Genomic DNA, 25,611 nt, shown 5'->3' with positions numbered 1-25,611 from the left:
GGCTTCGTAAAAGAGGCCCTTAATGAGCAAAGCCAAGAGATCCAACAGCCTCGGTGCTTAATTGTTTGTTCTGCTTTGTTATGGGAAATACCGACTGGTCTGATGTGATCTGGACCCAACTCTGGTAAAACTGTCTCAGCCGAGCGCCTACCCGCACCAGAGGCTGGGCCCCCACACCTCCATTGGGGATTGCGCCCTGAACTAGGACCTCCTGAGAAATCACGTACTCCACGACGGTCCCCTCGAAAGGACTGGGTGCGCTGAAAAAAACGACCTCTAGAAGTCCCACTAGATCTACCCGGTCTATAACGATGAGCTTCCCTAACATCAGACAAAAAGGACGAACCCGTTTCTAATTTGGCTAACTCCTGGACCCTCCAGACCGGTCAAGAACCCGCCCTGTTTATAGTTATTGTCAGGAGTTGTTATTTTGAATTTGTTTGTTACTTTCTGGCAGCTGATGGTTGTTATGTAAGTATATTCAGACTTCAATTGCCAGGTACTGTTTCTGGTGTGAGTCTGGTTCAGGTTTGGCTCTGTTTCTGGCCTGCCGGTGGAAGCACAAACACTTGTTGATTTGAAATTGCCACGTACAGGGTTCTGTGAGCTGTTTGACTTTTTTTTCTCTGCTTTGTTATTGATATACTGGCTAGTTGGAATTCTGCACGGGTTGTGCATTGTTGTAGTTTTGGTGTTCTCGGTCATGGAGCTGCACGCTTTTGATGCTGCTTTTAACTCCTAACCCTTATTTTATCATCCTCACTTTAATATTCCCTTATCTCTTGTTTGTCCTGTTTGTCTGGCCTAATTAGATTGTAAGCTCTGTCGAGCAGGGACTGTCTCTTCATGTTCAAGTGTACAGCGCTGCGTACGTCTAGTAGCGCTTTAGAAATGATAAGTAGTAGTAGGGGCAGAAAAAGGGCCCCAGGACTCACCACTGGAGCAGTCGATGCCTCGCCAGCCTGGCTCACACTGGCACTGATCGGGCGAGATGCACCGTCCATGAACGCATTCCTGGGTACAGCGGGCTACAAGGAGCAAAAAGAGGAGGGAAGAAGGTCAGAGGGTGAAAGTGGGAGACACTGGAAGCCAGAACGACTGGATTCTGCAAATGAAATGATAGCAGTGGCCGGATGAGCCCCCACAGCAAATTTCCAAGTCAGTTCAAGTCTTAATATTCCACCCATTGTGAGAACGTCTGAACCACGGGCGTAGCCAGACTTCGGTGGGAGGGGGGGTCCAGAGCCTGAGGTGAGGGGGCACATTTTAGCCCCCCGGTGCCGACCCCACCCCCATTTTTACCCCCCCCCTGCCGCCACCACCACCTTTGACCCTCCCCCAGCGCCAACCCTTTTGACCCCCCTCCCACTGCCAACCCTCTCCTGCCGCCGGGTACCTTTGCTGGCGGGGGTCCCCAACCCCCGCCAGCCAAAGTCCTCTTCTCCGGCGCAGCCGCATTGCTGATCTGCAAGGGCAGGCTTCTGTTTCTGTGAGTGCAGGACGTCAGACTCACAGAAACAGAAGCCTGCGCGGCCACATTGCTGATATGCAAGGGCAGAATTCTGTTTCTGTGAGTCTGATGTCCTGCGCGGCCACGTTGCTGATATGCAAGGGCAGAATTCTGTTTCTGTGAGTCTGATGTCCTGCGCGGCCACGTTGCTGATATGCAAGGGCAGAATTCTGTTTCTGTGAGTCTGACGTCCTGCACGGCCACGTTGCTGATATGCAAGGGCAGGCTTCTGTTTCTGTGAGTCTGACGTCCTGCACATATGTGCAGGACGTCAGACTCACAGAAACAGAAGCCAGCGCGGCCACGTTGCTGATATGCACGCATTCCTGTGAGGACGTCAAACTCACAGAAACAGAAGCCTGCGCGGCCACGTTGCTGATATGCACGCATTCCTGTGAGGACGTCAGACTCACAGAAACAGAAGCCTGCGCGGCCACGTTGCTGATATGCACGCATTCCTGTGAGGACGTCAGACTCACAGAAACAGAAGCCTGCGCGGCCACGTTGCTGATATGCAAGGGCAGAATTCTGTTTCTGTGAGTCTGACATCCCACGCGGCCACGTTGCTGATCTTACACATGTTTCCAAGGTGCCCAATGAACAGAGAAGACTTACGAACACAGACACCGACGCTCTCGTAGTAGCCCTGGCAACAGCGGAGCCTTTTCCTGTAGTCCATCTTCACCCCTTGGCGGTAGGCTGTCTTGTAGATGATTCTACATCAAAGAGAGATTTTTTTAAAAAGACAACATACAAATTGTGAAAGCTGCAAATAATACAAGCCCTGTCCTCACTCCCTCTGCCCTTGATGTCTAGCAGGTCTGGCCACTACCAATGTTTATGACACCTGCCTGTACCTTCTGGGCTGAGCTGCCCCCACCCCCTCCAATCCCTGCCTGAGATTCTGCACATTGGATTTTTATTTCTTTTCTAGGTACCCTGCCAAGGAAATATCTGTTCGAGTCTTACCACAGTGCAGTCTAAATAATCCCACCTCTGAACTAAATTTGTGACAGTTGATGGGATGGAGAACGTCTGCCTTATGCCACACTCTCTCTGCAGGTATTAGCCCCTCAGGTGTGCCTTTTAAGCACAAAGTAAAAGCTGAATTGGAACAGACTGATATGCAACAGGAGTCTTCCAACAGCCCCCTTCCAATGGTTCTCAACCCTGTCCTCTAGACACCCAGCCAGTCAGATTTTCAAGATACCCACAATGAATATGCACGAGATAAATTTGAATGCACTACCTCCATTCTGTGCAAAGCTATCTTTTTTTCTTTTTTTGTTACATTTGTACCCCGCGCTTTCCCACTCATGGCAGGCTCAATGCGGCTTACATGGGGCAATGGAGGGTTAAGTGACTTGCCCAGAGTCACAAGGAGCTGCCTGTGCCTGAAGCGGGAATCAAACTCAGTTCCTCAGGAGCAAAGTCCACCACCCTAACCACTAGGCCACTCCTCCACTCCTCAGAACTGGCGTCCAATCTCTGTCTTTGAACCAGGTCACTGCTTCTCCCTCTCCCCCTCCTTACCTGTGCTGGGTGCAGGTTTTAAAGAAACTCCTGTTGTCCTCGCAAGCCTCAGTGGAAACCTGACTGTAGGGATGTGCATAGGACTCCTTCTTCACTGTGCTAAAACTGGGGAACACACACACAAAAAAAAGAGAAGCCCGTTGGGGAATTTCCTTTACAACCAGATTTCTTGTTGAGTTGATGACAAGATTATAGAAAGCAGTGGGAAAAAGAAGTCTGCGGTGTGTCTGTAGATCTGGTCACTGGCTCTGTTTATGCTGGACAGTCAGTTCTGGTATCATATGTACGGAAGGCAGTAAGTACAACTCCGCGAAAGGTGTGGGATGCGGGTGAGCAACTGGATCAACCTCAGCAACCGAAACAGAGCAGTCAGAAACTCTAAATGGTGGGAAAGGGGGTGCTAGGAGTGAGCACAGGCAAAAAAAAAAGAGGTTGTTTGGCTTTAAACCACACTCTTATCATCTCTCGCTTAGACTATTGCAACTTGCTTCTCACAGGTCTCCCACTTAACCATCTCTCTCCTCTTCAATCTGTTCAAAATTCTGCTCCATGACTAATATTCTGCCAGTGTTGTTATGCTCATATTAGCCCTCTCCTCAAGTCACTTCACTGGCTTCCTATCCGTTTCCGCATACAGTTCAAACTCCTCTTATTGACCTATAAGTGCATTCACTCTGCAGCTCCTCAGTACCTCTCCACTCTCATCTCTCCCTACATTCCTCCCCGGGAACTCCGTTCACTGGGTAAATCTCTCTGATCTGCACCCTTCTCCTCCACCGCTAACTTCAGACTCCGTTCCTTTTATCTTGCTGCACCATATGCCTGGAATAGAATTCCTGAGCCGGCACGTCAAGCTCCATCTCTGGCCCTCTTCAAATCTAAGCTAAAAGCCCACCTTTAACTCCTAACCCTTATTCACTTGTTCAGAACCCTTATTTTATCATCCTCACTTTAATATTCCCTTTTCTCTTGTTTGTTCTGTTTGTCTGGCCTAATTAGATTGTAAGCTCTGTCGAGCAGGGACTGTCTCTTCATGTTCAAGTGTACAGCGCTGCGTACGTCAAGTAGCGCTATAGAAATGATAAGTAGTAGTAGTAGTAATCCCTGATTTTTGGATCAATTTTCAGTTTGTTTCACACATTCATTTTCACAACTTAAAAAACCCCTCTCATTAGAACTTTTATAGGGATGCAAATCAACTGTCCACATGTCAGTTCAATGTTTAATACGTATACAATCAATTTTGCATGCACTAAATCTTTTAAGACTCCCAAACAAACCGAATCCATGCTAATAGCCTAGGGCAGTGATTTCCAAACCTGTCCTGGGGGAACGCCAGCCAGTCAAGTCTTCAGGATATACATAATGAATATCCCTGAGATTGATTTGCATATACTGCCTCCTTGGTATGCATATTCATTATGGGTATCCTGAAAACCTGAGGGGCTGGATGTATCTTGAGGACTGGGTGAGAATCCCCGATTTAAATCCAGTTGCCTAGCCAGACCTCAGTTATTGGGTGGGCCAGGGAGTGAACTGGGTGGCCATGACCCATATTTCCTCTCTGCCTGCTACTCCCCCTCACCAGTCCCTGTCCCCCCCCCCCCCCCCCCCCCCCGCAGCATTAAAAATAAATACCTTGACTAGCGGAGATTCACGGGCCCCGCCAGCTGAAGAATCCCAAGCAGCCTCATCCTCACGGCTGTTAGCTGCCCTTTTGCAGCCACCGACCCCAGCACTGCCCCACTCCAGGGTCCCGCACATGCTCAGTTCAACCAGTATGCCCCATGAGCGGGGGTGCCAAATGAACAGAGCATGCGTGGGGGGGGGGGGGGGGGGGGTGCCGGTGTCAGCAGCTGAAAATGTGCTGCTGACTGCTCCGGGGATGAGACTGACAGGGGAGGAAACTCTAGAGAGAGGACTAGGTGGGCCCGAAGCAAAACCGGGTGGCTATGTCACTGTTTAAATCTTCCCCATACATACTTCCACATTTTAACATGAGAGGAGGGAAGGACAGTGTCAAAGGTTGGCAACCAGTTTTTTGTCAGTAGGGTTGATTGTTTTTCTGTTTAAATATATTAGTACAGTTGTGTAAGCAAAGGACCCACAGAGATTCTCTCTCTTTCTGGGAATAATGTAATTTAAATGTACGCTCAGAGCTGTAAAGTTCCCCAGCTCCAGGAGGGAGACTTTTTGGCCAGTCCTGGTTGTAAACGTAACTCCCAGAGCAGTGTGGGATTTGTAGTCCCTGCTGGGGTGGTCAAAGAGTCAGGACTGGCTGAAAATCTCCCTGCTGGAACTGGGAAGCCTAAGCATTGCCTTACTGGGTCAGACTGAAGGTCCATCAAGTCCCGTATCCTGTTTCCAACAGTGGCCAAATCCAGGTCGCAAGTACCTGGCAAGATCCCAAAAGAGTAAGTTGGAAGCTTGGTCGCACGGTGTGAGATTTGCTGGGCAACAGTATTAGAGGAGCCTTTTCCCCTTACCTTTCCCAGTAACTGCAGACATTAGGGTCATTCGGGTTCAGAGAGACACTGAGCTGCAGCTGTATCCCCAGCAAAAGGAAGTTGGCAGGTGAGAGAGCTGGAAAATGTTTCATGCTGTTGATAAAAAACAAAACAAAAAACATGACCATTTGGTCTTGGAGGAGATCCATCTTCTGTAATTGATGCCGTGCTGCAGACAATAGAGAAAAAGCAGAGAGTGCTAGAGAAAGAGAGACGCCTGTTGCTTTGACCACCCTTAAACTCTTCATTGATCCAAGTCAAACTAGAGGATTTTTGGAGTAACTTAGCGAGACGGACTTGTAGACTTTCTGCATGCATCAAGGGCAGGGATTCTCGAGGCAGTCCTTGGAATACATTTAGACAGTCAGGTTTTCAGGATGTCCCCAATGAATATGTATGAGATAGATTTGCATACAATAGAGGAAGCACATGCAAATGTCTCTCATGCATATTCATTGTGGATAGCCTAAAAACACGACTGGCTGGGTGCGTCCCAAGGGTTCAGTGAGCAGGTGCTGCAGAAATCTTTTCTGCACAATTTTCTGTCCCTTGCTATAGGCTCTGCCTCTGAGCTGCCACAGGAACGGCAGGAGGACATCTTAAACCTACATCTCTTTGTAGTCCAGCTTTCATGGGAAAAGGACAGGGCGATGCCATCAACAGGACCCAGGTGTCATGGATAGGCAGGTGGTTCTAAACTAGGGTAGCATGGAGGGGCATAATCGAACGGGGTGCCCCAGTTTTCCTGAGGACGTCCTAGCAGGACGTCCCCGCGAAGGGGCGGGGAAACTCGTATTCTTGAAACAAGATGGGCGGCCATTTTTCATTTTGATAATATGGTCGGGGATAACCAAATCTCAACATTTAGGTCGACCTTAGAGATGGTCATCTCTAGAAATGGTCATCCCCGATTTTCAGCGATAATGGAAACCGAGGACGCCCATCTCGGAAACGACCAATTCCAAGCCATTCGGTCATGGGAGGAGCCAGCATTCATAGTGCACTGGTCCCCCTCACATGCCAGGACACTAACCAGGCACCCTAGGGGGCACTGCAGTGGACTTCAGAAATTGCTCCCAAGTGCATAGCTCCCTTACCTTGTGTGCTGAGCCCCCCCCCCAAAACCCATTCCCCACAACTGTACACCACTACCATAGCCCTTAGGGATGAAAGGGGGCACCTAGATGTGGGTACAGTGGGTTTGTGGTGGGTTTTCGAGGGCTCACATTTACCACCACAAGTTTAACAGGTGGGGGGCATGGGCCTGGGTCCGCCTGCCTGAAGTGCACTGCAGGGCCCACTAAAACTGCTCCAGAGACCTGCAGACTGCCTCGTGTGCAATTTGGGGGGGGGGGGGTGGCGCGAGGGAGGGAGGGAGGGCGGCTTGCAGTGATCTGGTTCTGCCCCAGGCCTGGCTATATCTCTCGGCAGCCCTGAGCCTAGCATCCTTCTGGCTATGGCCACCGCCTTCTCACACTGTTTTGTTGCCTTCATATCCTCAGATACTATCACCCCAAGATCCTTTTCCTTGTCTGTGCACGTCAGCCTCTCACCACCTAACACACACGTCTCCCATGGATTTCTACTCCCTTTAGGAGGGAAGCTCCCCTTTCTTAGCCTGTAGAAAGAACAGCCATTGTCTTAAAATGTTCTCTTGTTCCATAGCAATTCAATTCAGATAGGGTTGGAGTGTTGGAACTGACAGGCCTGTTCGGCATGTGGTCTGGAACAGTTATGAATCCGATGCTGTTTAACTCTTATTTTAGCTCAATAAAATTTGTCACGGTTTGCACAGGATCCAAGTTTCTCCGGGGCCTGTATGGCTGCTACAACTTCCTGTGTTGTTGTTGTTGTTTTAAATCCATTTAGTCTCCTTTTTTGAGGCCTGTGTTTTTACAAATGGCAATATATACCTTTCTTATAGTCACTATTGGCATGCCTAAACGCCAAACTGGACAGCAACATTTCCTACCCAAGAGGCTGACTGATCAGAAGACATTTAGGAATACATTTATTATTCATTTCTCCTTCAAATCTAATCTCAAAGAAGCATGTTCCCAATATAGATTATTTTCACTTGCTTTGTGTTGGGATGGCTTTGTTTTGGACGGGATGACAGCTTGAAAAGTGTGTTGAGCGCCCTCCACCAATGGGCTGCCCGCTGCAAGCCATACACAGGAAGTGCTGTCCGGAAAACAGGAAGCAGATCGAGCACAGAGGAAGCTTCCCCTGTTTAGGGCATCTCCGTCCCGTCAGATAGCAGTAACTAGGCACAAAACATGCCCTGCAGACACCAAAATAGCTTTTGATGTGGGTCCTGGACATTTTTAAGAGTTATCAAAGGGTGTCCTACAGAGGAAGTCAGCTTTCCATGTCTTGTCTCCATTTCTTGCCTACACTGTCCTTCTGACCTTGTTTTGAATGATCACATATAGGTATTATAGTGTTACAAACCACATATAGAGTCGACAGCCCTTGTGATCATGAAACGTAATTCAGAGAATGGAGAATGGCTGGCCCACAAGATGAATGAGTCAGCCACCTGTCACCAGGATGCGGCAACCTGTGAGATATAGTAGAAATATACTGACTGACTGCAGAAAGGAACCAATCAGCCCATCCGTTGTGCCCATTTATCTCCATCCACACTGCTCCAGATGAGGGCATCTCTGAGTGTGCCAACTGTACAAGCTCTGCCACCAGTAGGTTATCGTTCCTTATCCAAGTCAGCATCATCATCTTCTGTCTTTGGTCCTCTGCTGTTTATGGGGTACACGGCCTCATATTCATACTACACTCAGGCCCCTTTTTTTAGCCAGCCTTTCAAACATCTACTTACCACTGCTCTCTCCATCTATCCATAGTAACATAGTAGATGATGGCAGAAAAAGATCTGCACGGTCCATCCAGTCTGCCCAACAAGATAAACTCATAAGTGCTACTTTTGTGTATACCTTACCTTGATTTGTACTTACCTTTTTCAGGGCACAGACCGTCCAAGTCTGCCCAGCAGTATTTCCCGCCTCCCAACCACCAGTCCCGCCTCCCATCACCGGCTCTGGCACAGACCGTATAAGTCTGCCCTCCACTATCCTCGCCTCCCAACCACCAACCTCTCTTCCCCCACCTGCTCCGCCACCCAAGCTTCTGAGGATCCATTCCTACTGCACAGGATTCCTTTATGTATATCCCACGCATGTTTAAATTCCGTTACCGTTTTCATCTCCACCACCTCCCGCGGGAGGGCATTCCAAGCATCCACCACCCTCTCCGAGAAAAAATACTTCCTGACATCTTTTTTGAGTCTGCCCCCCTTCAATCTCATTTCATGTCCTCTCGTTCTACCGCCTTCCCATCTCCAGAAAATATTTTTTTGCGGATTAATACCTTTCAAGTATTTGAACGTCTGTATCATATCACCCCTGTTCCTCCTTTCCTCCAGGGTATACATGTTCAGGTCAGCAAGTCTCTGCTCATACGTCTTGGAACGCAAATCCCATACCATTCTTGTAGCTTTTCTTTGCACCGCTTCCATTTTTTTAATATCCTTCGCAAGGTACGGCCTCCAAAACTGAACACAATACTCCAGGTGGAGCCTCACCAACGACTTGTACAGGGGCATCAACACTTCCTTTCTTCTGCTGATCACACCTCTCTCTATACAGCCTAGCAACCTTCTCGCTACGGCCACCGCCTTGTCACACTGTTTCGTCGCCTTCAGATCCTCGGATACTATCACCCCAAGATCCCTCTCCCCCTCAGTACCTATCAGACTCTCACCGCCTAACACATAAGGCTCTCGTGGGTTTCTACTCCCTAAATGCATCAGTTTGCATTTATTCGCATTGAATTTTAATTGCAAAACCTTAGACCATTCTTCTAGCTTCCTCAGATCCCTTTTCATGCTTTCCACTCCCTCCCGGGTGTCCACTCTGTTGCAAATCTTAGTATCATCCGCAAATAGGCAAACTTTACCTTCTAACCCTTCGGCAATGTCACTCACAAATATATTGAACAGAATCGGCCCCAGCACCGATCCCTGAGGCACTCCACTACTCACCTTTCCCTCCTGCAAGCGAACTCCATTTACCACCACCCTCTGTCGTCTCTGTCCGTCAACCAGTTCCTAATCCAGTTCACCACTTCGGGACCTATCTTCAGCCCATCTAGTTTATTTAAGAGCCTCCTGTGAGGAACCGTGTCAAAAGCTTTGCTGAAATCTAAGTAGATTACGTCCCAAACTCCAACGCATGCATAAATTCAGTTAAAATGCTGTTTTCCACCCTGTTGGCAATGAAGCATTTTCTCCAAACCTCCAGCATTTTAGCTGATTCTGCTTAAGACCGTTGTTGAGATACTGTGCTTGTTTTGACCTCAGCTTTCAAAAAGAACTTGAAAATACAGGAGAAAGTCCATCTCTGTAATAACACTTTTTCAGATACATAATGCAGGGCTAGAACAAAGCCAGGGATTGATCGTTCTCCTTCTGCACTAGGGAAAAGAGTTTTTCTACATCAATGTGTGGAGACTCAGACTGGCTTACTAGCATAACAATAATTTTGTACAGTAAATGTTTCAAACCTTCCAGTGATGAGCCCTGGACTTAAATTACAGCCAGGATCTCCCGCCTCAAACACAACAGAGGGGCACTTCTTTCCCTATGCCACTCCTCAGTGTGTTGGAGGAAGATAGGCCCCATGACGTGCCAAGATCTCACTAAGTAAAGCAGTGGAGACTGAGGTGAAAAATTAAGAACTATCAGGATCCGAAGGTTGTCAGTCACTAGTGGAACAAGTTCTCCAGGGAGGTGGTGGGATCTCCATCATGGGAGGTTTAGAAGAAGTCAGACACACATATCTGGCTGGCATGGATTAGGTGCAGCGGATTCTACCTAAAGGTGGGGTTGAGTGGGATGACATCTGGAGGAAACTCTTCAGTGCCATCTTTCTAGCAGTCAAAACAGCTTTCTCAAGGAGGGGAGGGGGGGGGAGGTCTCCATAATATGGATAATCCAACAGAAACTCAACTCTGGACTCCTCACCGGCAGTTAGGAGCTTTCCTTGTCCCAGGGTCCCTGTGAACCTAGAATGCTTTATTTTATCCTAGTGAGGCATCCAAACAATCAGACTACTTGTCTAGGTGATACCTGTTCGCCCCTCTCCCCATCTTCGAGCTCAGTAATGGGAGCTAAAATAAGAGTTAAACAGCGTCAGATTCATAACTGTTCCAGACCACATGCCGAACAGACCTGTCAGTTCCAACACTCCAACCCTATCTGAATTGAATTGCTATGGAATAAGAGAACATTTTAAGAGTTCCCCTATTTGGTCAGATCAAGGGTCCATCTAGCCCAGTATCTTGTTTCCAGCAGTGGACAATCCATGTCAAATGTATTAGCAGAATCCCAAACAGTAGCAAGATTCCACCTACCAGTCTCAGGGATAAATAGTGGCTTTCCCCAAGTCTACCTTAATAATGGTTTATGGAATTTTCCTGCCAGAATTTGTCTAAACCAGGGGTGTCCAACCTGAGGTCTTCATGGCCAATGGCGGCCCCACTATTAGGCCACCTGAGGAGGGGGCCTCAGGCAGCACTCTTATGAGGCAGCATCACCCCCACCCTTCCCTCCCAAATCCCCTTCCCCCAAATTATCTTTTTTCTTTTCTTGTTTTTCAAAAGAAGGCGTGGCAGCGACTCCCATAGGCTGCCCTGCCGCCGGTCCAGGCCCCTTCTCTCTACTGCAGATGCCCGCCTCCAAGGAAACAGGAAATTATGTCAGAGAGGCGGGCCGCCAGCAGTAGAAAGAAGGGGCAGGACTGGTGGCGGGGCAGCCTATGGGAGTTGCTGCCGTCATGTTCTTCTGAAAAACAAGAAAATCAGGGAAAAGGTCATTTCGGGGAAGGGCGGCAGTGGAGGAGGTGGGGCGGCGGCTCATTGTCAGCCTCAGGCAGCAGATTGTCTTGGGCCAACCCTGCCGCCACCTAGTCAGGTTTTCGGGATTTCCCCAATGAATATGCACAAGATCGTTTTGTATGGTTAGCGGAGATTGGGTGGCAGAGCCGGTGGTGGGCGTCGGGGCTGGTGGTTGGGAGGCGGGGCTAGTGCTGGGCAGACTTCTACGGTCTGTGCCGTGAGGACGGCAGATACTAATCAAGGTCAGGTATACACAAAAGGTAGCACATATGAGTTTATCTTGTTCGGCAGACTGGATGGACCGTGCAGGTCTTTCTCTGCCGTCACCAACTATGTTACTATGGTACTATGTATGTACTGCCTCCATTATATGCAAAACAATGTCATGCATATTCATTGCGGAAATTCTGAAGACCTGTCTAGATGGGATTCTCCCAGGACAGTTTTGGGAATAACTTTCTAGTCTTTGTACTTTTTGAAAGAGTAAACCCTTACTGCGGCTTAGTAAACAGGGCCCCATGTTTGTTCCTGGTATTGGAAAATAAATAGGCAACTCTATGCCTGAAAACAGCTATCTGGCAGCACAGAGATGCCCTGTGGTTGAAAAGTGAATTTTTTCGATATGCATAAATTTGCCAAAAAATTAGCATGTTCTTCAAAACTTTCACTGTAGTAATTGCCTGGGCTTTCCTCCCCCCCCCCCCCCCCAAAATGTCAAAGTAGATTGACAGCCCTTAGAGAGGCTACATGACATGTGCAGGGCTAAATAATCCATTGATGGGTCCTATGGGTCAACCAGAAGATGCAAACGCCAGCAGAAAATGTGCCAAGGTATTGTTCCATTTTTGTGTGGGTGTAAGATTACTGGTGAACCCCTCCCCCAGACCCCCCAGCCTGACAAGCCGAAATTGATGTGTGGTTGGGGGTGGGGTGGGGTGGAGAGTCGCACAAAGGCCATTCCAATCCACCCTGTTTTACAAGAGTCTCAAGATCTCTTCCAGCTGAAAGCGAGACCACATGTTGAAAGAACTGATGTGTGTTTGCTCTCTGCATCCTGTGTGGGATGGGATTTTTTATTTAGTTTAAACATTTTATTGCAAACTTTAATATGTAGAACATAATTGACTAACAATCGAAATTGAAATTAAACAATTTATGCCATCAGAAAGGTAATAACCAGGTCTTTTCTTGAGGGGATACTTGGGGGTACTGAGTACCGGCACCTTTTCCATTGTCTGCTAAAATTGGCCCATGGTCCCCAAGTTTTAATGAAAGAGCTCAGGCTCTACATGCCAATTCTGCCTCGTCATAGATTCTGTGACTAGTTGCAGGGGTCCTGGCTATTGTGGGGTGGGTCTCTCAGTGATCACCTCATCCCTAAAGGGTGGCCTGGCATTTGAGTACCGGCACCTTTTTCGCTAGAAAAAAACCGCACTGGTAATAACTGATGTATAAACGGATAATTCTCAGAAGGAAGGATTACACGGTAAAATAAAAAGCTCAGAGGAACTGAAAATGAAAATGTCAAGGAGAATTATTATGGGACGGAAAATCTTCAAGAGTTTTCCAGATTTGCACTTTTTTTTTTTGCTATCTGTTAATTTTTTCGGCACCTTTTAATTCAAATTTGTAAACTGAGCAGTGCATGACGCCAAAAAGTTGTAATTCAGGGCCCTTTTTACCGAGCTGCGGCAAAAGGGCAGCTGAGAGTGAGGGACAGGGGGACAAGATTCCCCGAGGCCCGGCTTCCAAGGGGGGCCTGGCGCCGGGGTCTGTCTCTCTCCTGCTCCTGATGGTGCCAGGCGCCCCCTTAGAAACTGGGGAGGAGCAGACATGAATGGAAAAGTAGCTGCAGGGCAGACAATGTGGTGGAGAACCGTGCTCAAGGAAGGAGTCTGCTGGTGGGGCTTGGAAACCCTCGCCAGCCAAGGTATGTGGAGTTGCGGCGGGGGAAGGGAATAACAGACAGAAAGGTTTAAAGAGGACACACCCCAGTACAACCACAGCGTTTCCCAGTCCGTGCAGGCGGGAAGCTGTAGGAGAGAGAAGGGCCTCCGGGGCAGGTCTAAAGCAGCGTACATGCTTCTTTTGCTGAGGCTGCCGGTGGCTTGGGGGATTGGAAGAAAGGGGAGGGTGATACCGGGCGCCACTGGAAGACTCCGGGGGGGGGGGGGGGCAGCAGCGGCAGGAGAGAGACACACCCCACCCTTTGCCCCCCCAAATGAAACTGTCAAACTACGCCCATGGTCCCTAAGCACAGTCTCACGTGCCCCACCCTCGTGGAAACAGGAAGTGACGAGGGCGGGACACAGTGAGGGAAGGCCCGAAGGAAGGCGGTCTGCCGCTTTTACATGGAGGTGAGGCCCTGCTGATTTGAATGTAGGGGGCCCGGTCATGGTGGCGGATGGAGGGGGGCTATCGACGGAGCCGAGGGCGGGCAGGTGAGACCGGGGACTGCAGCACCGGTGGCCTGGGAGCAGGAGAGGGAGGCGACAGTGATAGAGATTGGGGGGACGGCGGCGGCAGTCTCTCAGCGGCCCTGATATGCATCTGGTATGGTCTTCCTGAGTAGCGTACAAGTTCAGCATGCTTTTAATTTGCATATAGGATCCTCAGGAGCTTAACCGAGATTGGATAGCAGAGCCGGTAGTGGGAGGGGGGGGCTGGAGGTTGGGAGGCGGGAATAATGCAGGGCAGACTTATACGGTCTGTGCCAGAGCCAGTGGTGGGAGGTGGGACTGGAGGTTGGGTGGCAGGGATAGTGCTGGGCAGACTTATACGGTCTGTGCCAGAGCCAGTGGTGGGAGGTGGGACTGGAGGTTGGGTGGCAGGGATAGTGCTTAGCAGACTTATACGGTCTATGCCAGAGCCGGTGGTGGGAGGTGGGACTGGAGGTTGGGAGGTGGGGCTAGTGCTGGGCAGACTGATACGGTCTGTGCCCTGAAGAGCACAGGTACAAATCAAAGTAGGGTATACACAAAAGTAGCACACATGAGTTGTCTTGTTGGGCAGACTGGATGGACCGTGCAGGTCTTTTTCTGCCGTCATCTACTATGTTACTATGTTACTATATAATTAACTTACTGCATCAGAGAGCAAAAGCTGGGTTTTAGGTTTGCATTAGAAGCCGTGCACTCAGCCATCGGCGCACAGTTCAGATTCAAGCTGTTTTGCATTGGAGGTGCCTTTGCCCCAGGAGATTTCCTCTGTTCTTAGATTTACCCTCTCAGCAGTAAAACCACTCCTTGCCTCTCCCTCCACCTCCGCCATTCGTCTTGGCTGCCTCCTACACTGGAACTCAGCGGGCTGCAGCTGCAGCACACTCCGGCCATTTCTCCAACTCTTGTAAGGTCCCGGTGATAAAGAAGGTTTTAATCAACAAGGGCTGTTTACCTTCCTCCTGAGAGGATCAGTGCGTGGGCAGACAGAAATACTTGGCTAACAAAACCCTTGCAAATGTTAGTACACTTGGACATGTTTTCAGACTCAAGGCTATAGAGGCTGTGAGAGTTTTCTCCTTTTTGACACATTTCACTCTCCTCCCCCCCGTTTCTTTCTAATTTTTGCTGAGTCCTAGATGAGACAGAGCCTTCGTTGCTGAAAATGAGTGAGACTCCAGCAAAAGAGAGACAAAGCAGAAGAAAACCCTGCTGGCTGCAGGGACCAAATAAACCAACCTCGGCGGAAACATCATTAAGTGGATAAAAAGCTTCATCACCACCAGATCCTATCAAGTCAAATCAACCTCAACAATATCGTCTGCATGGTCATCAAAATGCGGAGTCCCTCAAGGATTGCCTCTATCCCCAATCCTCTTCAACCTTATGATGATTCCTCTGGCTAAATCCCTATCCAAATCTGGTCTAAACCCCTTCATCTATGCTGACGACATCACCATATTCATCCCTTTCCAATCTAACCTTGATGAAATCTTAAAGAAAATAATCACTGGCATGAACATTCTAGCCTCCTGGGCTAACGCCTTCAAAATGAAACTGAACAAAGAAAAAACTCAATGTTTAATCTTCTCATCACAACACTCCACTCGTCTCCCTACCACCCTGATCACCCCAGATGTTACAATCCCAATATTCGACAAACTAAAAATCCTAGGAGTAACGCTAGACAACCACCTAACTCTAGAAACTCACGCAAAAGCCATAACGAAAAAAATGTTCAATATGAGGTAGGTACTGAAAAGAATCAAACCATTCCTCCCCTCCAAAACTTTCCGCAATCTGGTACAATCCACAGTACTCACCCACGCCAATTACTGCAACAGTATCTTCATTGGTTGCAAAGCCCAAATCCTGAAAAAACTTCAAACCGCCCAAAACACAGCAGCCAGACTCATTTTTGGCAAATCACGATTTAAAAGTGCAACACCACTCCGTGAAAAACTCCACTGGCTCCCTATCAATGAACGAATAAATTTCAAAGTCCACACTTGGAACTTCTCCATGGAAGATCTTGTGGATCAAAGTTACATGACCAGTTTGATCGACCTTCCAGCAAGGAACGGATCCAAATCTTCTCGAACATATCTCAACCTTCACCTTCCCAATTGCAAAGGTTTCAAATACAAAACCTATTACGTATCCAACTTCTCCGTTACAGGCAGCCAACTCTGGAACGCAATACCAAGACACATCCGAACAACCAATGAACACCTACCCTTCCGAAAGCTGCTGAAAACTTACCTCTTCAAACAAGCCTATCCAAATCACCCAACATAACTCACGAACCAACGCGCACCACTAACACCACCCTTACAGTAATCCCTCCCCCCACATCTCTTCCTCTTGTCCCACTCTATACAATTGTGTTATCTCTGCTATATTTTATACCATACATTGTAAGCCATAATCTCTGTGATACTTTGTACTGTACATTGTAAGCCGCACTGAACGGGAAAGAGCGGGGTATAAATGCTACAAATAAATAAATAAATAAATCCCTGAAGCTCTCTAGTCATTGATGCTATGTTGAGCAAAGTATCGATTGGGCAATGGCCTCAGTGCCCACCCCATTTCACTGCCCAGGCCCCCAAAACTGGCATATTAGAGTATGTAAGACACTAGTATTTTTCTAGGGAGCAGTACCCCCTTCCCAGACCTGTAGTCTGAACGCTGATACAGGTCATCAATAGCGTATTTCTGATTGAGAATCTCCCCTATTTAGAACTGGTGGACAACTTGGGGGGAATATTTTATTTACGATTTCCTTGTAAATGTATAATTCGAATTAATTCAATTAAGTATGTGTTCACGGAACCCTCACAATTGTCATCGCTCATAACCTCTCAAAGATCCGAAAGCGTTTAATTAATTATTATTTCTGTCCCTTACTAAAACCTATTGTGGGTTTTCTCTTTTTGTTTATAATGCTTCCTGTATTTTGAAATCTTGGATCCATTTAATAGTGGACTTGAGTGTAAGAATTATGTTTTCTATAATTTCCTGAACTTCATCTTTGTTAACACTACTCATAATCAAGAGTGTGTTCTTGAAATATATTGTAAAACTGCAAAAATTAAAAAAAAAAAAAAGAACTGGTGGACTTTTCCTTCTCCTTTTAAGATTTTCAGCTCGATTGGAACCAGCCTCTGTTGGTAAATGAGTCTCCACTGACTGTCTTTCCGTTTCACTCCACATTTTAACTCCCTACCACCTATCCCTGTTGTACTTCAGCCATGTGGTAGGATCCACCAAGAAGCGTCTTTCTGGCAGGGCAACAGGAACAATACCATCCAGCTATTTTATTTATTTATTGATGATTTATTTATAAAATTTTATAAATCCTCTCCTTAGACAAGCCGATCAAGATGAAAATCACGTTTCCCTAGGAAACACATAACACGTTAGTATCTTCCGGAAGCTCGATATTTTAATAGCTCAAATGTTCCGGAGTAACACCTATGTCACATCAGGTAATGACAACATTACAATTCTCCAGTTTTTGGCACAGAACTAGAGGGATGGTGGGATTTTTTTTTAATTACATTTGTACCCCGCGCTTTCCCACTCATGGGAGGCTCAATGCGGCTTACATGGGGCAATGGAGGGTTAAGTGACTTGCCCAGAGTCACAAGGAGCTGCCTGTGCCTGAAGTGGGAATTGAACTCAGTTCCTCAGTTCCCCAGGACCAAAGTCCAGCACCCTAACCACTAGGCCACTCCTCCACATTCCGTGTAGAATCTCCAATAGTAGCAACATTCAATGTTCCACTGCACTAACCACTAGGCTACTCCTCCACTAGCAACATTCCATCTAGAAGCCTGCCCTTGCACATCAGCAACACGGCCACGCAGGCTTCTGTTTCTATGAGTCTGACGTCCTGCACGTACGTGCAGGACGTCAGACTCACAGAAGCAGAAGCCTGCGCAGCTGATCTGCAAGGGCAGGCTTCTACATGGAATGTTGCTAGTGGAATAGCAACATTAATATTCCATGTAAAATCTCCAATAGTATCTATTTTATTTTTGTTACATTTGTACCCCGCGCTTTCCCACTAATAGCAGGCTCAATGCGGCTTACATGGGGCAATGGAGGGTTAAGTGACTCGCCCAGAGTCACAAGGAGCTGCCTGTGCCTGAAGTGGGAATCAAACTCAGTTCCTCAGGACCAAAGTCCACCACCCTAACCACTAGGCCACTCCTCCACTGTTGCTACTATTTGAGATTCTACATGGAATGTTGCTATTCCACTAGCAACATTCCATGTAGACGTCGGCCCTTGCAGATCACTAATGTGGCCGTGCAGGCTTCTACATGGAATGTTGCTAGTGGAATAGCAACATTCCATGTAGAATCTCCAATAGTAGCAACATTCCATGTAGAATCTCCAATAGTATCTATTTTATTTTTGTTACATTTGTACCCCGCGCTTTCCCACTAATAGCAGGCTCAATGCGGCTTACGTGGGGCAATGGAGGGTTAAGTGACTCGCCCAGAGTCACAAGGCGCTGCCTGTGCCTAAAGTGGGAATCAAACTCAGTTCCTCAGTTCCCCAGGACCAAAGTCCACCACCCTAACCACTAGGCCACTCCTTCACACATTTTGCTTTTGAAAATATGATTTTACCAGCAAGCGAATCACCAGACATATTTTGGAGAGAGAATCTGAGCAGTCTCCTTCTTAAGATGTGAATCTTTGCAGACCTGGTACCTTGGCTGGAATCAATGCATGAATTTCCAGAGAGAATACTGGGCATCAGTGTCTGAAAACACCAACGTTCCTTTTCTGAACGGCACATCTGGAGCAGGGGCTTTGGTAGCCTCAGTAACCCATGTCCAGCATCCTCCATGGATATTCCTTTACATTGTTCTGATTCAAGGGATCACAGGCTGCCAAACTAATCTTGTTTTCTCCAGGCCCAACACCAGTGATGAGACTTATTTAAAACATTACTTTACTCTTCTCCTGGGACCAAATCCACTTGCAAGCTGTTCACTATTGGTCTCATCGAATTTAAGAAGTCATTAGTCAAAAGGCTCCTTCCTGTCCCAGGGAAGGGACAGACTTGTTGAGAAAGTCCCGGCTGCATTTCTTACAGTAAATGGGTAGCTGAGCACTTCCCTCCTCCTGCTTTGACTTCATTAAAAGATCTCTTTTGTGTCCAAAACAAATTTCACACAGTTTGGCTGTTGACTCCACTAATCAGATCCAGCAGGGTTTGCTAGGAACATATGAGGGTTTTACATTTTGGCAGAATTCCATTCTGCCATCTATTGAATCCAATGCTTGATTTTGGGACATCCAGCAGCTCCAAGCAGACTCTGGTAGGCAGTTTCTTTTGGGTCAGCTTTTGGGAGGGAGAAATATTGGACTGTTCCATAGAGATGTACTCCTGCACACGAGACTGCGTTCATGCCCAAATTTCTGCAGTCAATGTGTACCTGTGTGTGGGCCAGGACGTCAGACTCAGAAACGGAACGAAGGAAGAAGAGGACCTCGGCTGGCGGGGGTTGGGTTCCCAGGAAAGGTAGACGATGGCAGGGGAGGGTTGGCTGCGGGAGGGGGGGTCGAGAGGGTCGTCGGCGGGGGGGGGGGGGTCAAAGTTGGTGGTGGTGGAGGCGGGGGGGGGGGGGGGGTCGGCAATGGCAGGGGGGGGGTCGGCGGCTCCGGGGGAGGCTAAAATGTGCCCCCTCCCCTCGGGCTCTAGTCTGGACCCCCCTCCTGCCGAAGTCTGGCTACGTCCCTTATTGTAACCACAAATAGATGGCACAATGCACTTGGAACCACCTAAAAGGAGATACCCACTCCTAGAATAACTCCCATAGTTACTAGAGGTCACTGTATTTTACGTAAATTCGGTGCTGATATTTAAAACCCCTCCGTGAAAGCGCAAACCCCTCCATGAAAAACTACACTGGCTCCCAATCAAAGAACGCATTGCCTTCAAAATCTGCACCCTGGTTCACAAAATCATCTACGGAGAAGCCCCGAGCTACATGACAGACTTGGTCGACTTACCAATTAGAAATACATCCGTATCAACACGAACTTATCTGAATCTACATTACCCAAGCTGCAAAGGACTTAAATGCAAATCAACTTACGCATCCAGTTTTTCCTACATAAGCACACAACTGTGGAACGCATTACCTAAAGCCTTGAAAACGACGTACGACCACCTAAACTTCCAGAAATCACTAGGTTGGATCGGTAGGGTATGCCTTCTTAAATAGGTTAGTTTTTAAATGACTAACCTCAGCAACACGACCAAACTAAGGCACATAATGATCATAACACAACTCTTCCATTCTCCGATTCCCTAATGTAACGTCTTGCCCCATCCTTGGCCACCTTTAAATCTAGACTGAAAGCCCACCTCTTTAACATTGCTTTTGACTCGTAACCACTTGTAACCACTTGCCTCCACCTACCCTCCTCTCTTCCTTCCCGTTCACATTAATTGATTTGATTTGCTTACTTTATTTATTTTTTGTCTATTAGATTGTAAGCTCTCTGAGCAGGGACTGTCTTTCTTCTATGTTTGTGCAGCGCTGCGTACGCCTTGTAGCGCTATAGAAATGCTAAATAGTAGTAGTAGTAGTAATAAGTAGTAGTAGTAGTCTTTGAGATTCCGGAATCTTGCTGCTCTTTGGGATTCTGCACAGAATGTTGCTACAGTGGGACTCCGGAATCTTGCTACTCTTTGAGATTCTGCACGGAATCTTGCTACTCTTTGTCCTTTTCCCTTATTTGTCCTGTCTGTCCTGATTAGATTGTAAGCTCTTTGAGCAGGGACTGTCTTTCTTCTATGTTTGTGCAGCGCTGCGTATGCCTTGTAGCGCTATAGAAATGCTAAATAGTAATAGTAGTAGTAGTAGTAGTAGCTGTGCCACATGAACTTGATCTTACCACAACATCATCCTGTATTTGTTCACACCGGAGCCTGCAAAGGCCTCTCCGGTACTACGTAAGCCACATTGAGCCTACAAATAGGTGGAGAAATGTGGGATACAAATGTAACAAATAAATAAAATATCTACACCTCACAGTACTATTGTGGATAGAACCAGGGACTCATTCAGTGGAGCCTGGAACGTAGCATTCTGTAAGTAAATTAATTAGAAATAGTACCAGTTCATCACGGTCTTACCTGAATCTCCATTACCCAAATTGCAAAGGACTAAAATACAAGATAACCCATGCGTCCAACTTCTCTTACATAGGCGCATGCCCATGGAACGCATTGCCACAAGTGGTAAAAACAACTTATGATTACCTAAAATTCAGAAAGTCATTAAAGACTCACCTATTCGGAAGGGCATATCCGAATGACCCAACTTAAATGACTCAGCCCTGCAACACTTCACTATTAACGATCGTATTGGACATTAATGAACTCTTTTACCTCAACCCAACTTGATTGAATCTTATCTTCCCTATCCCAATACAACATTTTGTACCTATCCCGTACCGGATTTGGCGAATGCCTTCATGGTATTATGTAAGCCACATTGAGCCTGCAAATATGTGGGAAAATGTGGGATACAAGTGTAACAAATAATTTCTATATAAAAGGCAACCCCAACGTTCTAATGAAACCTCCACGGAAGTTGAGGCGCCCGAGATATCCGGTGTGCCCCTGAGTGTCTGCACCGCCCTCGCGTCAAAACGTGATGATGTCGAGGGCGGAGCAATGACACTCGAGGGCCGAAACGGAAATAGCACAGGCACGGAGGCGCAGCAAAAAAAAAAAAACCCTCCCCACACACAGCGAACCATGAACAACGTCCGACGGTCACATGGAGGCAGGCAAGCAGCTCGGAGGGACGGAGGGAGGGGGCCGCTACCATTATAGAACCTTGCTAGCGCCCGTTTCATTGCGCTGAAAAACGGGCCTTTTTTTCTAGTAATAATAATAATTCACAATAGACTGAGGGGCCCTTTTACTAAGCTGCGGTAAAAAGGGCCCTGCCATTTTTGCCACACGCCAAGGTCCCTTTTACCTCAGCGGGTGAAAATAGGCCAAAATGAAATGGCCACGCAGTAAGTTTGCACTTTCCATGTGGCCATTTCGGGGGGGGGGGGGGGGGAGCATTTACCACCACCCATTCAGGTGGCAGTAAGGGCTCTTGCGCTCACTCAACGGTAACACAGCAGCGTTCGATGCCGCCCGGGTAACCCCCTACGGAAACATTTTCACCACATTTCCTCTAGCACCGGAAATGGCGAGTGCCGAGGGCGGAACTACGACTGGCACTTACGTTGGGCCGATGGTAGTTCCAGGTTGCCGCACAGCACCCCCTTTATTAAAAGGGCCACTGAGTGTATAAATTAGAGCTATGTTAATCAACTTGTGCCAGACTGATGGTGCTTTTTGATAATATTCAGTTAAGAATAGAGCTGTATGTCTTGCCAGTGAGGTTTGTTGGACTTACATAAGTGTTGCCATACTGGGACAGACCGAAGGTCCATCAAGCCCAGCATCCTGTTTCCAACAGTGGCCAATCCAGGTCACAAGTACCTGGCAAGATCCCAAAACAGTGCAATACGTTTTATGCTGCTTATCCTAGAAATAAGCAGTGCATTTTCCCCAAGTCCATCTTAATAATGGTCTATGGACTTTTCCTTTAGGAAGCCATCCAAAGCTTTTTTAAACCCCGCTAAGCTAACTTCTTTTACCACATTCTCTGGCAATGAATTCCAGAATTTAATTACACGTCGAGTGAAGAGATATTTTCTCCGATTCGTTTTAAATGTACTACTTTGTAGCTTCATTGCGTGCCCCCTAGTTCTAGTATTTTTGGAAAGAGTAAACAAACGATTCACATCTACTGGTTCCACTCCACTCATTATTTTATAGATCTTTATCATATCTCCCCTCAGCTGACATAACAGCCGACATACCATCCCTATGGTTCACAAATTTTTGAGTAATTACTTGGGACCCTTGTTACTAAGCTGGGCTAGAGGTGAGCCAGCGTTTTTTGTGCTCACTAAGCATTAGCACGCGCTAACCATAAGTACATAAGCATCACCATGCTGGGACAGACCAAGGGTCCATCGAGCCCAGCACCCTGTCACCAACAGCGACCAAAAGAACAAGCAATTTGTCCTGCCCATCCTAGAAATACTGTATTATTCCCTTGTCCATTCAATAACATTCTATGGCTTTTTCCTGCAGGAAGCCGTCCAACCCATGTGCTAATTTTTAGCATGCACTAAAAACGCTAGAGCACTTTAATAAACAGGGCCCTTAATTTCTTGAGCTATTTTATGACCAGTGAATGGGAACAGAGACACTTGCTCGAGTGCTTGTGCAGTGAGCTGTTTGATCACTGAAACAAAAAAAAAAAAAACTTGTGTCAGACACTAGTTCTATCCACAATAACAGGTTAAGGTGGAAATATTATTTTTGGCCTGTTGTGAATATAAGAACATATTTACCTTCCAGCGTTTTGGCTTGGGTACATCTCTTTATAACGATGATTCATAAATCCCAATAAATTTAGGCTGCCAACTGGATCCAGGTTCAGAGGACAGGGCTGATCCAATCTTGGGTTTACCCCAGTGCATGCTGGAACTTGTAGTTTGGGCTTTTCTTAGGTACTACACTGGGGAAATCAGAACTACAAGTCCCTGCATGCAACGGGGTAAACCCAGGACTGGATCAACCTTGTCCTGTGAATCTGAATCCAGTTGGTAGTTTTACCTTATAATAAATAAATGTATGCATGTGTGTGTATTTCTTTAAATGCCTCCTCTGCTCAGAATACAGCTCACAACTTCCCATCCCACTATCCGCTCCTGTAGCAGAGCTGCCAAGATACCCATTCCAGGAGGGAGACTTTTCGGCCGGTCCTGGATTTCTGCCAACTTCATCCTGGTGCATTATGGGACCTGCTGCACTGATTTCAATGGATAGAATCATGGACTTCACATACTACACGGTTTTGGGATTTGAGTTTAAAATCAGGACTGGCCAAATAGTCTCTCTCCTAGCTCCAGGGCAGTTGTGTGCATTGCCGTGTGGAGGGACTTGGGTTTGATTCCTGCCTTAGCTTAGCTCCTCCCCATTCAGCTGGGGCTGGGCTGTGGCAGAAGCAGCAATCATAGCCCGGGGCGGGGGATAGCTATATGAATTTCTGCAGAATCCATAGTGACCACATTATCATGCATTCTGAAATATTTGAAAACGTGAGGGGAAAGCATTCATTTCTCCATCTGTCAAAATTTAGGTTTTTTTAAATTTTTGTTACTTTATAAAATTTTAATCCTGTTATTCATTGTTTTGTTTGAATGTGAATTGTGTATGAAATTGATGTGATCCTCCTAATTCTTAGGCGGAATATATATTGATATACCTTAAGGGTTTTCATGCAAGTTAACACCTATGCTGAAACCCTTCCTGCATTGCTCAGCCAGTAAAATCTGCTGTAATGCTTTGTGCATTGGCCCCTTTGTAAGAGGTTGACCAACAGCCTTGCTGACAGCTATGAATCATTAAACCTGGCTTCATTTAACACAGTAAGGTGGTATGCTGCTCTTGGGTAGACACAGACCTCTTACTTCAGTTGTCCCCTTCCTACCCTGTCATCCGTTTCTCCTGCATCTGTCCCAAATATGCTTTGAGGTATACAACCTTCAATCCACACAACTCCTAATGGCTAACACAGGCCAAAAATGAAAGCATCCAGGTGCAGCACAAGCAGCGAGGTGTGACCAGTTCTGTTTAAAGTGCAGCAGTAGCTGTGTCTTAGGTGAATCAGGCTGAATCAAAGCTTGGGGTGAGGGGGATGCCGATCACCCTCCTTGAAGGACTGCATTTTTAGGTTCTCTTTAGTTCTGGCCAAAAATCTGATTGCTTGAGAACTGAACTCACTCCCACCTGGGTGTTGCAACCCTACCTTGTTCTTCTAATGGCAGCCATATTGGAAGGATCATCTGGGCAGCAACCATCTTTGGAAGATCATCTGAGAGGCAGCCATCTTGGCAGGATCATCTGAGAGGCAGCCATCTTGAGCATCATTAGGGCATGCCCTATGAGATCTCAGTTGAAGCACAAGGGCTCACTATCAAAATCCTGACACTGGGGTCTCATTTTCTGCTCCTCTGATGAGTAAGAGATGATGCAAAGCAAATTACACCTTTCTTCTCTCCCCCTCCTGGCTCTCAAACTAGGTTGGTCATGGTTGGGGGTGGAGGGGTCTTGATTTAACATTGCACCATTGCTTCCTCCTATGGCCTTCCTGCCTGATGCTGGTGGCCTCTCTTGGGATGGAGGCCGTGAGGCAAGTCCCTCAGGTGGTGAGGAGCCAGCCTGTATCTTTCTTTTGTTTGTGCAAGACAACACAAAAAGTGTAAAGAACACAAAGATCCCACGAGGTGGATAGAATCAAGGAACAAGGAGTGGGAACTGGATCAGGCTCTTCAAAAAGAGACTCAGGACGCTGGAATGGAATTATAGATGTTTATAAAAGCTGACTCGACACAGAACCATGTTTCAGTACATGCATGCCTGTCTCAGGAGTCTTGATGCGTATACTTGATAATCACGTTTATTGTTGATGAAGCTTCTTGTGAAAAGAGCATGAGTTGGTCTTTAGAAAGACTGTTGGTGAAAGAAACTATTGTTGATTAGCATATAAAATGCCAATATTGTGCTGATAAATCAATACCTTATGCTGTGCAAGGTC

General features: G+C 47.1%; 1 protein-coding gene across 2 annotated transcripts in view; it reads right to left on the bottom strand.

The window, feature by feature from the left end:
• Positions 1–25,611, bottom strand: part of PEAR1 (platelet endothelial aggregation receptor 1) — a 106,689-nt gene that overhangs the window by 42,362 nt on the left and 38,716 nt on the right. The window contains exons 1-5 of one of the 2 annotated variants that reach the window (XM_030187965.1): positions 14,548–14,622; positions 5,530–5,643; positions 3,044–3,148; positions 2,126–2,226; positions 936–1,028 (exon numbers count right to left, since the gene is read on the bottom strand). In XM_030187965.1, coding sequence (XP_030043825.1) covers positions 936–1,028; positions 2,126–2,226; positions 3,044–3,148; positions 5,530–5,643; positions 14,548–14,606 — 472 coding nt within the window. In that variant the 5' untranslated portion in view covers positions 14,607–14,622. Of the gene's footprint in view, positions 1–935; positions 1,029–2,125; positions 2,227–3,043; positions 3,149–5,529; positions 5,644–14,547; positions 14,623–25,611 lie in introns of those variants that run through there. The other variant, XM_030187966.1, reaches the window with a different exon arrangement.

This window comes from Microcaecilia unicolor, chromosome 14 (assembly GCF_901765095.1).
Source record: "Microcaecilia unicolor chromosome 14, aMicUni1.1, whole genome shotgun sequence".
NCBI classification, from domain to species: Eukaryota; Metazoa; Chordata; class Amphibia; order Gymnophiona; family Siphonopidae; genus Microcaecilia; species Microcaecilia unicolor.
The sequence above is the reverse complement of the archived record's forward strand: the minus strand, read 5'-3'. Positions and strand labels throughout refer to the sequence as shown.